At 49.3% G+C, this 15,945-nt stretch overlaps 2 protein-coding genes across 2 annotated transcripts; one reads left to right on the plus strand and one right to left on the minus strand.

The window, feature by feature from the left end:
• Positions 1-1,471: 1,471 nt before the first annotated feature.
• LOC141936085 (olfactory receptor 14A16-like) lies at positions 1,472-2,398 on the plus strand. Its single transcript, XM_074852810.1, has one exon. The coding sequence runs from the start codon at positions 1,472-1,474 to the stop codon at positions 2,396-2,398; it is 927 nt and encodes a 308-aa protein (XP_074708911.1).
• Positions 2,399-14,723: 12,325 nt separating this feature from the next.
• LOC141936086 (olfactory receptor 14A16-like) lies at positions 14,724-15,677 on the minus strand. Its single transcript, XM_074852811.1, has one exon. It carries the CDS (start codon positions 15,675-15,677, stop codon positions 14,724-14,726), a length of 954 nt encoding a protein of 317 aa, XP_074708912.1.
• Between the last annotated feature and the right edge of the window lie 268 nt (positions 15,678-15,945).

Below are 15,945 nucleotides of genomic sequence, written 5' to 3' on the forward strand. Positions count from 1 at the left end.
TGCTCCTAAGCACCTGCCCTCACAGAGATGCCCCTGGGCAGGGCCCTGCTGCCAGGAGGGATCTCCAGGGCAGAGCTGTGTACACAGCGGGTGGGATGGGGGCTGTGAGCACTGACAGGGATGAGATTTAGGGACAAACAGCTCCTGGGTGTGACAGCTCCAGGCAGTAGAAACATGGGCAGGATTGTGAGGGAGTTCCTACCAGTAATGCTGTGGGAGGATGGTGACTCTTTGCCATCCCCTGCAGTGCAGACACCTTCACTGAGCAACTCCCTGGTCTCCTCTCCCACCCAGCAGAGCCCCCCGCCATTAATGTCACAGGGACATGGTGATGAGTTGCCCTCGCAGCAGCCTGACAACTGAGGAGGAGAAATGCTTGAGTGCCCAGCGTTGTCTCCCTGTCCTGCCTTCCTTGGCATGAGCACTTTGGCGTGTTCCCCTCTTCTCCCTGCTGCCCTTCTGCTTACTGCTGCACTCACTGGTGTGGAGGGGGAGGCCTCAAGCACAGCTCAGACACTGGTGCTGCAGGTTCTCTCATGCCAATGGATCTGAGGAAAAGCATCTCAGTCCCCTGCTTTACTCTGGGGCTCCAGCCACCATAGTGGGTGGGGTGGGCAATGACCTGATCCCCCTTCATGACATCACAAATTTTGGTTCTTCGACTCCTTCCCTTGGGGGTCCTCCTTGGCTGCAGGCTGCCCTCCAGAAGGGCACAGCTGCCCCAAGGCATTCTTTCTCTAGCAACTCCCTGGAGAAGACATCTCAGTGCTAAGGACATGGAAATGCTGCTGGGATGCATGCGGGCAGCTGTAAAGACACCTCTGTGTCCCTGGCTGGGAGGGGAGAGCTGAGATCCTCTGCTCTCAGCAGGGTCCAGTTTCTTTTGCAGGGAACACCTGAGGGCGATTGTCCTCCAGCTCAGATAGGTGCAGGCACAAGGCAGCTGTGGATAGGACTGATGGACACAGCGGCTGCCCTCACTGTGCACAAACAGACAGGGCCTTCTTCTTTAAGGACTCACAAGATTCCACCATGGAGTGCAGCAGAAATGCCAAGGATCTCTGCCTTAAGAACACTCCTGAGGTGTGGTGGGGCCACTGGAACAGACTAAACAAAACAAAATCCCTACAGCTCTGCTCTGCAGTTGGGTGAATTGGTGGGATAAAGATTAATAAGTCTTTGTTATCAGAAGGGGATTTGATCTGAGATGACCCCACGTTCCTATTTGCCTGCTGTTGTAGCATAGCACTGACTCCTCCAGAGCCCACAGCAGAGACCTCTGCTCCCTTGGGTACCCTCAGCCAGCTGGAACCAGAGCTTATGCAGTGGACCTGCCAAAGGTTTCATAAAAGAGGTGAAGCAGCTTGGGAGGGTTCTGCAAGAAGTAGAGTATCTTTTGTTCAGAGAAATCTACCCTAACTTCTCACTGATTGTTCCAACATGTACAGGTCCCCATGTCCAGTAGAAACAAATGTCCAACAACAGCTCCATCACTGAGTTCCTCCTCCTGGCATTCGCAGACACACGGGAGCTGCAGCTCTTGCACTTCTGGCTCTTCCTGGGCATCTACCTGGCTGCCCTCCTGGCCAACGGCCTCATCATCACCGCCATCGCCTGTGACCACCACCTGCACACCCCCATGTACTTCTTCCTCCTCAACCTCTCCCTCCTCGACCTGGGCTCCATCTCCACCACTCTTCCCAAAGCCATGGACAATTCATTCTGGGACACCATGAAAATCTCCTACTATGTATGTGCTGCCCAGGTCCTTATGTTTGCCTTCTTGATCTCAGTAGAGCATTTCCTTCTCACTGTCATGTCCTACGAGTGCTACGTTGCCATCTGCAAACCCCTGCACTACGGGACCCTCCTGGGAAGCAGAGCTTGTGTCCACATGGCAGCAGCTGCCTGGGGCACTGGGTTCCTCAATTCTCTCCTGCACACAGCCAAAACATTTTCACTATCACTCTGCGAAGGTAACACCCTGGACCAGTTCTTCTGTGAAATCCCCCACATCCTCAAGCTCTCCTGCTCACACTCCTGTCTCAGGGAGCTTGGGCTTGTCGTGGTTAGTGCCTGTTTAGATTTTGGATGTTTTGTTTTCATTGTGGTGTCCTATGTGCAGATCTTGAGGGCCGTGCTGAGGATGAGGATCCCCTCTGAGCAGGGACGGCACAAAGCCTTTTCCACATGCCTCCCTCACCTGGCCGTCGTCTCCCTCTTTATCAGCACTGGCATGGTTATTTACCTGAAACCCCCCTCTATCTCCTCCCCATCCCTGGACCTGGTGGTGTCATTTTTGTACTCGGTGGTGCCTCCAGCAGTGAACCCCCTCATTTATGGCATGAGAAATCAGGAGCTCAAGGATGCCCTGAGGAAACTGATAACTAGATGTTAATTCTGAAGCAATAAACTGCTCATCATCTTCATAGCAATTATAATATAACTCTGTACAGGCCCAGGCTGTCTGCATTTTCTTTTGTTGTTGTTGGTATTTTATTTGTAATGATGTTGTCACCCCCTGTCTAATTCACTGTCTGCTTTTCTTTTCTGATGGAGTGGCTGCGTAAATGAGGAGCAATGATCTCTGTGTGTTTTAACAAATTAAAAGGCCTGCAGTGGCTTTTTCTTCTTTGAGGTCCTTCCTCTAAGAGTTTATGGACCTGCAAGTAAAATTCCTGTGTGCAGAGGTTGAGGGGAAGAGAGTCCCAGCATGGCAACCCTGCCAGGGAGAACTTGGCCTTCCAGAGATGTTCTCTTTTCACTTCCACAATCTCTTTCTCACCCCTTCGGTTTGGTGAATGCTGTTGCAGCTTGGTCACACTCCTGCTGCCTGGCAGTCCTGTGACCAAAGGCAGGGACAGGCAATGGGCACTTCTGTGACAGAGCCGGCCTCAATAAATGCAGTTCCATCATGAAAGAGGATCTGCTCAGGGCAGTGCCTGAAGGCTGAGGTCTTCTTCCAGACCTGATCTCAAGAACATGCCCAAGAAAGAGGCCCACAGATGAAAACACCAGTGAACAGGTGCACAGTGTGATTTGCAGTGTGGGAGCACACAGCAGTGTCCTTGCACAGCCAGGCCTCCTGGGAGAGACTTGAAGGTCCAGGTCTGGACTGTGTCTGTGTTCAGTGGACACACTGGGGAAGCTGCCTGTGCTGGTTTGGCTGGGAGAGAGTTAATTTTCTTCCTAGTAGCTGGTATGGGGCTGTGGTTTGGATTTGTGCTATAAACAGTGTTGTTAACGCAGGGCTGTTTTCGTTATTGCTGAGCAGGGCTTACACAGAGTCAAGGCCTTTTCCGCTCCTCACCCCACCACACCAGTGAGCAGGCTGGGGGTGCACAAGGAGCTGGGAGGGGACACAGCTGGGACAGCTGACCCCAACTGACCAAAGGGATATTCTATACCTTATGCCATCATGCTCTGTTATATAAATCTGGGGGAAGAAGGACGAATGTGGGGACATTCAGAGTTACAGCATTTGTCTTCTCAAGTCACTGTTACATGTGATGGAGCCCTGATGTTCTGGAGATGGCTGAGGTCCTGCCTGCAAATGGAAAGAAGTGAATGAATTCCATGTTTTTCCTTGTTAATGTGTTAGGCTTTTGCTTTACCTATTACACTGTCTTTAGCTCAACCCGTGAGTTTTCTCACTTTTACGCTTTTGATTCTCTCCCCCATTGCACCCAGGGGAGTGAGTGAGTGGCTGTGTGGGGCTCAGATGCTGGCTGGGGTTAAACCATGACACTGACAATCATGCTGTATACCCTCACAACCACCATTTGCAGTACTGACCTCTCACCCCAGATTGGGGAGGTTCTTTCTCCCTCCACAGAGGGACACCAAATGAGTAACTCAGAAGTCCATGCTTGCGTTATAGGTATGAGATGTAAGCATGCACGTCATGTGGGTAAAGTTAGAGAGCACAAATGCCATCAGCCATTCCTGGGGGTGCCATGATGGTGTGTGGGACAAACAGTATCATGAGGTCACTTCACATTGAGACTAACATCACCTGGGAAACCACCTGAATGCAGCACTGGGAGGTGTTTCCTTGAACCAAGTTTCCTGAGTCCATTCCTCATGCCATGGGGCATCTCACACGAGTGCAGAGCAGGGTGATCACCACAGGACTGAGGGGCCTCCCAGCCTCTGGCAGTGGCAGCAGGAGGCCCAAGAGACACTACGACTCCTGCAATGCACTGCCTCTGTGTATGCAAGAGAAGGACTCGTGTCTGAACACCCCTGTGTGTAAGAGGAGTGCATAAGGCCAACTGAGATGTGAACACCTGACAGAGCCCTGACACTTCTGTGTGTGTCTCCAGGATCCCATTCTCCCCCTGCGACTCATCTCAGCTGCCTTGGACAGACTCATTGCAAGTGCTCCTGTTCACTAGGTCACCGTCACCTGTGATTCTGGACTGTGCCCTCACAACTGCCAGAGCAATCAGAGAGGTTCTGGGGTCTATGGAAAAGCCAGATGTCAAACCCATCTTCAAGAAGGGCAGGAATGAGAAGTGGGAGAATTACAGGCTGCTTAGCTACCTCCATCCCTGGAAAGGTGGTGGAACACATCCTCCTGCAGGCATTTTCAGGTAGTTGAAGGACAAGAAAGGGATTGATGAACCAAAATGGGCAGGGGAAAAGAAGGGCAAGTTGTGCACATGGAATTCTGTAAAACCTTTGACACGGTCTCCCATGCAGTCCTTATAGCCAGGTTGGTGCTACCTGGGCTGAAGAAGTGGATGTTACAGTGGGTGGGATGTTGTCTGGGCGATCAAGTCCAAATGTCATCAGTGGTACAAAGTCCTGTGTGCAGCTGGTCACTAGTGGCATCCCTCAGTGAGCGTCACCTGGGCCAACACATTGAACATCTTTCCTATCCCCCTGTATGATATGTCGGAGTGCACTTTCAGCTCCTTTTTTGGTGATGCAAAGCTGGACAGAGGCCTGGAACAACCTCACCTGGTTCAACCTGACTTTAACTTGAAAGTCAGACAAGAGGTTGTTCAGGGCTCTCTCCACACTTGAGTTACTCTATGATTCCATGAATCTTTCCCTTGATGAGGTCTTTTGAAAATAAATAAGAGGCAGAAGACAAGATATAGATGTGTCAACATAACTACAGCAGTTCCTGTGAAGAATGTTTCTCTACTCTGACCATTAGTAAGAAATATATTTGATAGATGTTAATAAGCAAGCGGACTTTGATCTGGTCAGGTCCTGGGCCATAAGGAGGGTGATGGATGTGTATGGTGCTATGAGGTCAGTAGGAAGCGTGTGGCTGTGAAGGGGACCGTGAGGTCAGTTCTGTCTCTGGAGGTGACAGCCCAGCAGCAGGTACACGGCTGGGAAGGTGCCTCTGCCAAAGTACCCATAGGCCTTACCCAGGACAAGGGCTTGGACATGGGCTGTCATGTCCATTCCACCTGAGTACATGTGGGACAGCAGCAGGCACATGGCTTGGTCACGTCCATCCGAGAAGCTGAAAGGCCAGCAGCGGTCATGTGCTTTAGAAGATCCTGGTGGGGTTCCTGCTCTCTGGTCAGGTGAAAGGCCACAGGAAGCCTTTGGGTTGGGTTCCCTTCTGGGCGGGTGGATTCTGAGGTGGTAGAGCTTTCCTTGGTAGTGGGAAACATCAGTGAAGGTCGGGAAATGGTGGGGTGGGAGCAAGGCGGGGAAGGGAGATGGGTGCTCCAGCCTGCAGGGAGAGAGGGGCAGGAGTGGGACAGGGTAGAACAGCCTGCGGTGGGGATGGCAAAGGGCGCTGGCAAGGATGGAAGGCGCCAACAGAACCCAGGTCTTTGTCCTCTGGTGTAACTGATGAAGGTTTTAGATCACTTAAAGTATCATGGGGAAAGGTATTTTAAAAAAAGTGATTTTTATGTGAATTTGTAACAGTGTGACTTAATGAAATTTGATGGCAAGTTTCACTCTATTACTTACTACATGGAAGAAACAGAGAAAGGAAAACTGAGGTAAAATCGAGTTAGAATGATTTACACAGAGACCGAAGACGTAAAAAATAAGGGAGACTGTCCCATTGCATCACGAGGCTCAGATCAGACCCCCTTACTTTCTAAACTCCTGCTCAGAGAGGAGTCTAGGTGCAACTAGATCCAACCTTAGCCCCAGACCCGGTCAAGGGTTTATGTCTAATGGAATTAATAGAAAGAGTAAGGAAAATATCCTGTTGATTTTTTACGTTGATTTGTTGGGGAATGAGTGATTATATATCCCACAAAATTTTGAAGTAGCAGAAATTTAAGATTTATTAACACTACGAAGGTAAACCACAAGATTAGGTTGAATGATTTTTGGCAATACTTAATCTCTGGCACTTAATCATTTATAAGGGTGATTTCATAAAATTCTTTTTAATCAACAACATAAAGTTTCCTAAATCGAATAGACACACACACAAACATACACGCACAGACAGCTACAGACTTTAACATGTGATAGTAAATTATTGGTACCAAATGATCACTGAAACTTCCTTTCCTCATTTCTCACCAGAGAATTTTTGAACCCTTTCTCTTCATCGGCATCTCTCAGCAGACGATCTTGGAAATCTTCATGAAATCTGTGCTTTGACATTCTCACAAAATCTGCCCTAAGAGGCATCCCAGCTCAGAGGGTGATACTGGGGCACAGCCTGTTGTGATCCCGTAGAGCTCAAAGGGTCACACTTAGGGTCACTATTTATAGGATCACGAGATGATTGACTTTGGTCAGTATTTTTTCATTTTGGCCACAATTCTTGTCAGGTAATTCTGGTACCTCCCCGAGTGGGCTACGATCCAAGCAACAGGAGTTTCAGGTTCAGTTAGGAAGTGCCCAATCGTCATAATGCACTGTAGTTAAAACCAGGAAAAGAAAGTACCAGATTGTCCCAACTGGTTGCACTTGTAGCCAAGATAAAAATGTGCCAGATCGTCCCATCCCACTGCACGTGGAACCAAGACAAGAACACAGTGTTGGCTGGTCCTGACATCGCAAGGTGGCCCAGGGGATCTGCACCACCACACCTTGGCTATGGCAGTTGCCCATGAGAAGACATGTCCTCATAGCACTGGGACATCATTGCCTCCTCGCAGCCCCATGGGGAAGCTGGAAGTTGTGCCCTTGTTGTCCTTTCCTTGGCATTGCACCTCCCTTATGAGGACAGGCTGAGAGAGTTGGGGGTGTTCAGCCTGGGGAAAAGAAGGCTCCGGGGAGACCTTATAGTGGCCTTCCAGTACTTCAAGGGGCTACAGGACAAACGAGGAGGGACTCTTTCTTAGGGAGTGTAGGGATAGGTCAAGGGGTCACGATTGTAAACTGAAGAGGGTAGATTTAGATTAGATATAAGGTAGAAATTCTTCCCTGTGAGGGTGGTGAGGCACTGGCACAGGTTGCCCAGAGAAGCTGTGGCTGCCCCCTCCCTGGAAGGGTTCAAGGCCAGGTTGAGGAACCTGATCTAGTGGAAGGTGTCCCTGACAATGGCAGGGGGGTTGGAACAAGATGGTCTTTAAGGTCCCTTCCAACCCAAACCATTCTATCATTCTATGATCCCATGGACACCCTTGCTCCTCACCTCGCCAACCTCGTTATTTCTCTCATTGGTCCCCTGGGACTTGCATCACTTTTCTTTACATCAGACTTCTCCACTGAAGCCCACACCTGAATGTGACAGCTTCTTTGCAGCAATTCCTACCTGTTTTCCTTAGAGCACTGGAGGTAATCAGGCACAAACAAGTTGTTTTGAACTGGGAGAAAGAAAAAGCAAAAAGGTCATCACACTGGGGTCTTTATTCACTCCCTTGATGATACAATCAAGGGACACACCAATCATTTTCACTGTGTACCTGGACACATTTTGTCTTCACAGATGACAACCTCGAAGCACAGTAACAGTCTGTGTCAAAACTCAATTGAAACGTGAACAGGAATTCAAGGGCACCAACATGAGCTTTTGGTACTCAGGAACAGCTGAAGAACAAACAGAGATACTGTGGGACCACTGCTGAGTTTAGAAAGAGCAGGTGTAGGTAGATCTGAGATGGTCTGTGTCCTCTTTGCCTCAGTTACCACCAGCGAGGTCCCCCAGGCCTTTGTGTTTTCAGTCAAGACTCAGGACAGGAAAAACCAGCGGTGGGTGGGGATCAAGGCAGGGGTGACTTGAGCAAACTACACCCTTACCAGTCCATGGGAGCAGTGGGGCTGCACCCAAGGGTGCTGAGAGAGGTTTTCACCAGGACATGCTGCTCTGTTAGGATCCCAGTAAGAGAGGCACTCAGACTCTGTGAGGCATCATTTAAAATGCTGTTCGTTAGTGCTAACACCATAACGAGAGAATCGTAGAGCTAATCTTATGTCCCTCGAGATGGTGGGAACCCCAGGGGATGTAGTGTTGAATGGGCTTCCGACCTACAAGCAGCATGCCATGCAGACCCCATCTGTCGATGAGAGTCTCCTGGTTTGGACATTCAAGCTACTCTGGGACTTTCTTAGAAGGAAACAACGTAATTTATCATTTCTGCAGTCAAAGAGGAACAACGTTCTCATGAGAACTTCTTGCTGCACTGTTAGGTAGAGGCACAGCCAGGCAGGTGGCATAAGGAGCAGTAGAGAGTGGGAGCTGCCTGCAGGCTCCTCTGTGACAAAGAGCTGCTGAGGTTGTCCTGTGGCCAAGGGACCCGTGCAGCACAGCACAGGCGTGAAGACCGCGCTGTACATGCAGCAGCACAGAGCAGCACAGCACTGACTGCTCAGGTTTCCCTGGGAGAAGGCTGGGCTCCACCCTGGTGCCCAGCTGAGGTGCTGCGGCGCAAATGTGCACTGCCAGGAAGAGCTGTCGGTCCATTGCTTGTCACAAAAATATGACGGTTTTGGATTAAATGATTAACATAGTGTAGCATGGTGTAAGAGAGAAAGAACAGAATAGAATAGTTCAGTTGGACGGGACCTACAGTGACCACCTATTCCAACTGCCTGACCACTTCAGGGCTGATCAGAAGTTAAAGCATGTTATTAAGGGCATTGTCTAATTGCAGGATTGGGACACTGACTACTTCTAGGAAGCCCTTTCCAGTGTTTGATCATCTCTCAGGAAAGAGAGGTTTCCTAATCACAGAATCACAGAATCATTCAGGTTGGAAAAGACCCTCAGGATCATTGAGTCCAACCCTCAGCCCGACTCACAAAGTTCTCCCCTACACCACATCCCTCAACTTCTGATCACCACTTGTGATCACTTCTGATCTGAACACCACTTGTGACCGGCCGCCAGCTGAATTTAGCTCCACTGACCACCACTCTCTGGGACTGTCCATCCAGCCAGTGCTTGACACAGCAGACCGTTCTCTCCTCCAGGCCATGGGCAGCCAGTTTTTCTATGAGAATTCTATGGGGAACTGTGTCGAATGCTTTTGAAAATCCAGTTAGACAATATCCACAGTTTTCCCTCATCCAATAGTCGGGTCATTTTGTCATAGAAGGAGATCAGGTTTGTCAGGCAGGACCTGCCTTTCATAAACCCATGCTGACTAGGCCTGATCCCCTGGTTGTCCATTATATGACTTTTAATGGCACTCGAGATGACCTGCTCCATGACCTTCCCTGGCACCGAGGTCAGACTGACAGGTCTATAGTTTCCAGGATCCTCCTTTCTGCCTCTCTTGTAGATGGGTGTCACATTTGCCACCCTCCAGTCCAACAGGACCTCCTCAGTTAGCCATGACTTCAGGTAAATGATGGAAAGCAGCTTGGTGAGCACGTCTGCGAACTCTTTCAGCGCCCTTGGGTGTAACCCATCCGGTCCCACAGCTTCCTGAGGAGGGGAAATGGAGAGGGACGTGCTGATCTATTCTCCTTGGGACCCAGGAACAAGACGCATGCGAATAGTTCAAAGCTGCATCAGGGGATGTTCGGTCCTGACATTAGGAAAGATTTCTATACTGAGAAGATTGTCAAACACTGGAAAGGGCTTCCTAGAAGTCCTCAGTGCCCAAATTCTGTCATTGGAGAATGCCCTTAAGAACTTGTCAGCCCTGAAGTGGTCAGGCAGTTGGAATAGGTGGTCACTGTAGGTCCCTTCCAAATGAACTATTCTATTCTGTTCTATCATACGCCATGCTACATTATGCTAATCATTTAATCCAAAACCGTCATATTTTTGTGACAAGCAATGGACCGACAGCTCTTCCTGGCAGTGCACATTTGGGCCGCAGCACCTCAGCTGGGGCACCAGGGTGGAGCCCAGCCTTCTCCCAGGGAAACCTGAGCAGTCAGTGCTGTGCTGCTCTGTGCTGCTGCATGTACAGAGCGGTCTTCACGCCTGTGCTGTGCTGCACGGGTCCCTTGGCCACAGGACAACCTCAGCAGCTCTTTGTCACAGAGGAGCCTGCAGGCAGCTCCCACTCTCTGCTGCTCCTTATGCCACCTGCCTGGCTGTGCCTCTACCTAACAGTGCAGCAAGAAGTTCTCATGAGAACGTTGTTCCTCTTTGACTGCAGAAATGAGAAATAATGTTGTTTCCTTCTAAGAAAGTCCCAGAGTAGCTTGAATGTCCAAACCAGGAGACTCTCATCGACAGATGGGGTCTGCATGGCATGCTGCTTGTAGGTCAGAAGCCCATTCAATGCTACATCCCCTGGGGTTCCCACCATCTCGAGGGACATAAGATTAGCTCTACGATTCTCTCGTTATGGTGTTAGCACTAACGAACAGCATTTTAAATGATGCCTCACAGAGTCTGAGTGCCTCTCTTACTGGGATCCTAACAGAGCAGCATGTCCTGGTGAAAACCTCTCTCAGCACCCTTGGGTGCAGCCCCACTGCTCCCATGGACTGGTAAGGGTGTAGTTTGCTCAAGTCACCCCTGCCTTGATCCCCACCCACCGCTGGTTTTTCCTGTCCTGAGTCTTGACTGAAAACACAAAGGCCTGGGGGACCTCGCTGGTGGTAACTGAGGCAAAGAGGACACAGACCATCTCAGATCTACCTACACCTGCTCTTTCTAAACTCAGCAGTGGTCCCACAGTATCTCTGTTTGTTCTTCAGCTGTTCCTGAAGTACCAAAAGCTCATCTTGGTGCCCTTGAATTCCTGTTCAAGCTTCAATTGAGCTTTGATATTATTGTCCTTGTAGGATGTTCTGGTTGAAGACAAGATGTGTCCAGGCACACTGAAAATGGTTGGTCTGTTCCCTGACTATCCTTAAGGGGGTGAATAAAGCTGCCAGTGTGATGTGCTTTTCATTTTTTCTTTCTCCCAATTTAAAAAAAACCCTTCTGTGCCTGATTACCTCCAGTGCTCTAAGGAAAGCAGGTAGAAATTGCTGCAAAGAAGCTGTCACAATCAGGTGTGGGCTTCAGTGGAGAAGTCGGGTGTAAAGAAAAGTGATGCAAGTCCCAGGGGGCCAATGAGAGAAATAATGAGGTTGGCGGGGTGAGGAGCAAGGGTGTCCATAGGATCATAGAATCGTTTGGATTGGAAGGACCCCTGAAGACCATCTTGTAGCCTGCTCTGGGAGGTACCAGAGTTATCTGAGAAGTATTGTGACCAAACTGAAAAAAATACTGACCAAAGTCAATCATCTCGTGATCCTATAAATAGCGACCCTAAGCGTGACCCTTTGAGCTCTACGGGATCACAACAGGCTGTGCCCCAGTATCACCCTCTGAGCTGGGATGCCTCTTAGGGCAGATTTTGTGAGGATGTCACAGAACAGATTTCATGAAGATTTCTGAGATCATCTGCTGATAGACACTGACAAAGAGAAAGGGTTCAAAAATTCTCTGCTGAAAAATGATGAAATGAAATTTCAGTGATTATTTGGTACCAGTAATTTACTATCACACGTCAAACTCTACCTCTCTGTGTATGTATGTTTTTGTATGTGTGTATTTGATTCAGGAAACTTATGATGTTGATTATAATTAATTTTATTAAATCAGCCTTATAATCAGCCAGTGATTAAGCATTGCCAAAAATCATTCAACCTAATCTTGTGGTTTACCTTCACAGTGTTAATGCATCTTAACTTTCTGCTACCTCAAAATTTTGTGGGATATATAATTAAACAGTACCCAACAAATTAGTGTAAAAATTCAACAAGATATTTTCCTTACTCTTGATATTAATTTCATTAGACATAAACCCTTAACCGGGTCTGGGGCTAAGATTGGATCTAGCTGCACCTAGACTCCTCTCTGAGGAGGAGTTTAGAAATTAAGGGGACTGATCTGAAACTTGTGACGTAATGGGACGGTCTCCCTTGCCCTTCTCATCTTCGGTCTCTGTGTAAATCATTGTAACTCGACTCTACCGCAATTTTCCTTTCTCTGTTTCTTCCATGTAGTAAGTAATAGAGTGAAACTTGCCATCAAATTTCATTGTCACACTCTCACAAATTCACATTAAAGTCACTTTTTGCTAATACCTTTCCCCATGATACTTCAAGTGATCTAAAACCTTCATCCGTGACACGAGGGGACAAAGACCTGGGTTCTGTTGGCGCCTTCCATCCTTGCCAGCGCCCTTTTCCATCCCCACCACAGGCTGTTCTACCCTGTCCCACTCCTGCCCCTCTCTCCCTGCAGGCTGGAGCACCCATCTCCCTTCCCCGCCTTGCTCCCACCCCACCATTTCCCGACCTTCACTGATGTTTCCCACTACCAAGGAAAGCTCTACGGCCTCAGCAACCACCCTTCCAGCAGGGAACCCAACCCAAAGGCCTTCCTGTGGCCTTTCACCTGACCAGAGAGCAGGAACCCCACCAGGATCTTCTAAACCACATGACCGCTGCTGGCCTTTCAGCTTCTCGGATGGACGTGACCAAGCCATGTGCCTGCTGCTGTCCCACATGTACTCAGGTGGAATGGACATGACAGCCCATGTCCAAGCCCTTGTCCTGGGTAAGGCCTATGGGTACTTTGGCAGAGGCACTTTCCCAGCCGTGTACCTGCTGCTGGCCTGTCACCTCCAGAGACAGAACTGAACTCACGGTCCCCTTCACACCCACACGCTTCCTACTGAATTGTGAGATTCTGAGACACAACAGACCTCATAAGACCATACGCATCCATGACCCTCCTTATGGCCAAGGACCTGACCAGATCAAAATCTGTTTGTTTATTAACATCTGTCAGGTATATTTCTTACTAACGGTCTGAGTGGAGAAACATTCTTCACAGGAACTGCTGTACTTATGTTTGCACATTTTATAGCTCCTCTTCTGCCTCTTTTTTTATTTCCTTCTTCCTCAGCCTATTCTGTCATCAGAAACCTCGTCAAGGGAAAGATTCATGGAATCATAGAGTAACTCAGGTTTGAAGAGAGCCCTGAACAACCTCTTGTCTGACTTTCAAGTTGAAGGCAGGGTGAACCAGGTGAGGTTGTTCGAGGCCTCTGTCCACCTTCACATCACCCATAAAGGAGCTGAAAGTGAGCTCTGTCACATCATAAAGGGGGATGGTAAAGATGTTCAATGTGTTGGCCCAGGTGCTGGTCACTGAGGGATGTCACTACTGACCGGCTGCACACAGGACTTTGTACCACTGATGACATTTGGGCTTGATCACCCAGACAACATCCCACCCACTGTAACATCCACTTCTTCAGCCCAGGTAGCACCAACCTGGCTATAAGGACACCACGGGACACCATGTCAAAGACCTTGCAAAATTCCATGTGCACAACATGCCCTTCTGTCCCCTGCCTGTTTTGGTTCAGAAATCCCTTTTTTGTCCTTCAACTACCTGGAGATGGCTGCAGGAGGATGTACCCTACCACCTTCCCAGGGATGGAGAGAAGGTGATCAGCTTATAACTCTCCCCCTATAATTCTCCCATTCTCATTCCTGCACTTGAAGATGGGTTTGACATCTGCCTTTTCCATGGACCCCAGAACCTCTCTGATTCCTCTGATACTTTTGAGGGCTCAGTCCAGAATCACAGGTGAGGGTGACGTAGTGAACAGGAGCACTTGCAATGAGCTTGTCCAAGGCAGCTGAGATGAGTCTCACTGGGAGAGTGGGGGTTGTTCCTGGAGTCACACACAGAAGTGTCAGGGCTCTGTCAGGTGTCCACATCTCAGCTGGCCTCATGCACTCATCATACACACAGGAGCGTTCAGAGACACGTGTCCTTCCCTTGCACATGCAGAGGCAGTGCATTGCAGGAGTCGTAGTGTCTCTCTGGCCTCCTGCTGCCACTACCAGAGGCTGGCTGACCCCTCATCCCTGTGGTGATCATCTCGCTCTGCATTCATGTGAGATGCCCCATGGCATGAGGAATGGACTCAGGGCCCTTGGTTCAAGGAAACACCTCCCAGTGCTGCATTCAGGTGGTTTCCCAGGTGATGTTAGTCTCAATGAGAAGTGATGTCATGACACTGTTTGTCCCACACACCATCATGGACCCCCATGTATAGCTGATGGCATTCGTGCTCTCTTACTTCACACACATGACGTGTATGCTTACATCTCCTCCTCACAATGCAAACATGGACTTCTGAGCTACTTATTTGATGTACCTCCATGGAGGGAAAAAGTTCCTCCCCAGTGTGGGGTGAGAGGCCAGTGCTGCAAATGGTGTTTGGGAAGGGTTCTTAGTCAGAAAAGAAAAGCAGACAATGAATTAGAAAGGGGATGACAACAGCATTAGAAGTAAAATATCACCACCAACAACAGAAAGAACAGACAAAAGGCTGGGCCTGTACAGAGTTATATTATAATTTTTACAAAGAATATGAGCAATTTATTGCTTCAGAATAACATCTAGTTATCAGTTTCTTCAGGACATCCTTGATCTCCTGGTTCCTCATGCTGTAGATGAGGGGGTTCACTGCTGGAGGAACCACTGAGTACAGAAATGACACCACCAGGTCCAGGGATGGGGAGGAGATGGAGGGGGGTTTCAGGTAGGCAAACATGGCAGTGCTGATAAACAGTGAGACTACAGCCAGGTGAGGGAGGCACGTGGAAAAGGCTTTGTGCCGTCCCTGCTCAGAGGGGATCCTCAGCACGGCCCTCAAGATCTGCACATAGGACACCACAATGAAAACAAAACATCCAAATGATAAACAGGCAGTAACCATGATAAAGCCAACTTCCCTGAGGTAGGAGTGTGAGCAGGAGAGCTTGAGGATCTGGGGGATTTCACAGAAGAACTGGTCCACAGCATTGCCCTTGCAGAGAGGTAATGAAAATGTGTTGGCCGTGTGCAGCACAGCCCAGAGAAACCCAGTGCCCCAGGCAGCTGCTGCCATGTGGACACAAGCTCTGCTGCCCAGGAGGGTCTCGTAGTGCAGGGGTTTGCAGATGGCAACGTAGCGGTCGTAGCACATAATGGTGAGAAGGAAATACTCTGCTGTAGCAAAGAAATAGAAGAAGAAGATCTGTTCCACACATCCCAAGTAGGAGATGTCCCTGTTGTCCCAGAGGGAATTGTGCATGGCTTTGGGAAGAGTGGTGGAGATGGAGCCCAGGTCGAGGAGGGAGAGGTTGAGGAGGAAGAAGTACATGGGGGTGTGCAGGTGGTGGTCACAGGCGATGGCAGTGATGATGAGGCCGTTGCCCAGGAGGGCAGCCAGGTAGATGCCCAGGAAGAGCCAGAAGTGCAAGAGCTGCAGCTCCCGTGTGTCTGCGAATGCCAGGAGGAGGAACTCAGTGATGGAGCTGCTGTTGGACATTTGTTTCTACTGGACATCAGGACCTGTATATGTTGGAAAAATCAGTGAGAAGTTAGGGCAGATTTCTCTGAAGAAAAGATACTCCACTTCTTGCAGATACCGTCCAAACAGATTCACCTCTTCCACAGAACCTTTGACAGTTCCACCTCATGAGCTCTGGTTCCAGCTGGCTGAGGGTACCCAAGGGAGCAGGGGTCTCTGCTGTGGGCTCTGGAGGAGTCAGTGCTATGCTACAACAGCAGGCAAATAGGAACGTGGGGTCATCTCA

The sequence above is a fragment of the Strix uralensis genome, chromosome 31 (assembly GCF_047716275.1).
Source record: "Strix uralensis isolate ZFMK-TIS-50842 chromosome 31, bStrUra1, whole genome shotgun sequence".
Lineage (NCBI taxonomy): Eukaryota > Metazoa > Chordata > Aves > Strigiformes > Strigidae > Strix > Strix uralensis.

Bases quoted from the DNA above. Each gene is read 5' to 3' on its own strand.
- LOC141936085 (XM_074852810.1), top strand. From the start codon at position 1,472: ATGTCCAACAACAGCTCCATCACTGAGTTCCTCCTCCTGGCATTCGCA.
- LOC141936086 (XM_074852811.1), bottom strand. From the start codon at position 15,677: ATGTCCAACAGCAGCTCCATCACTGAGTTCCTCCTCCTGGCATTCGCA.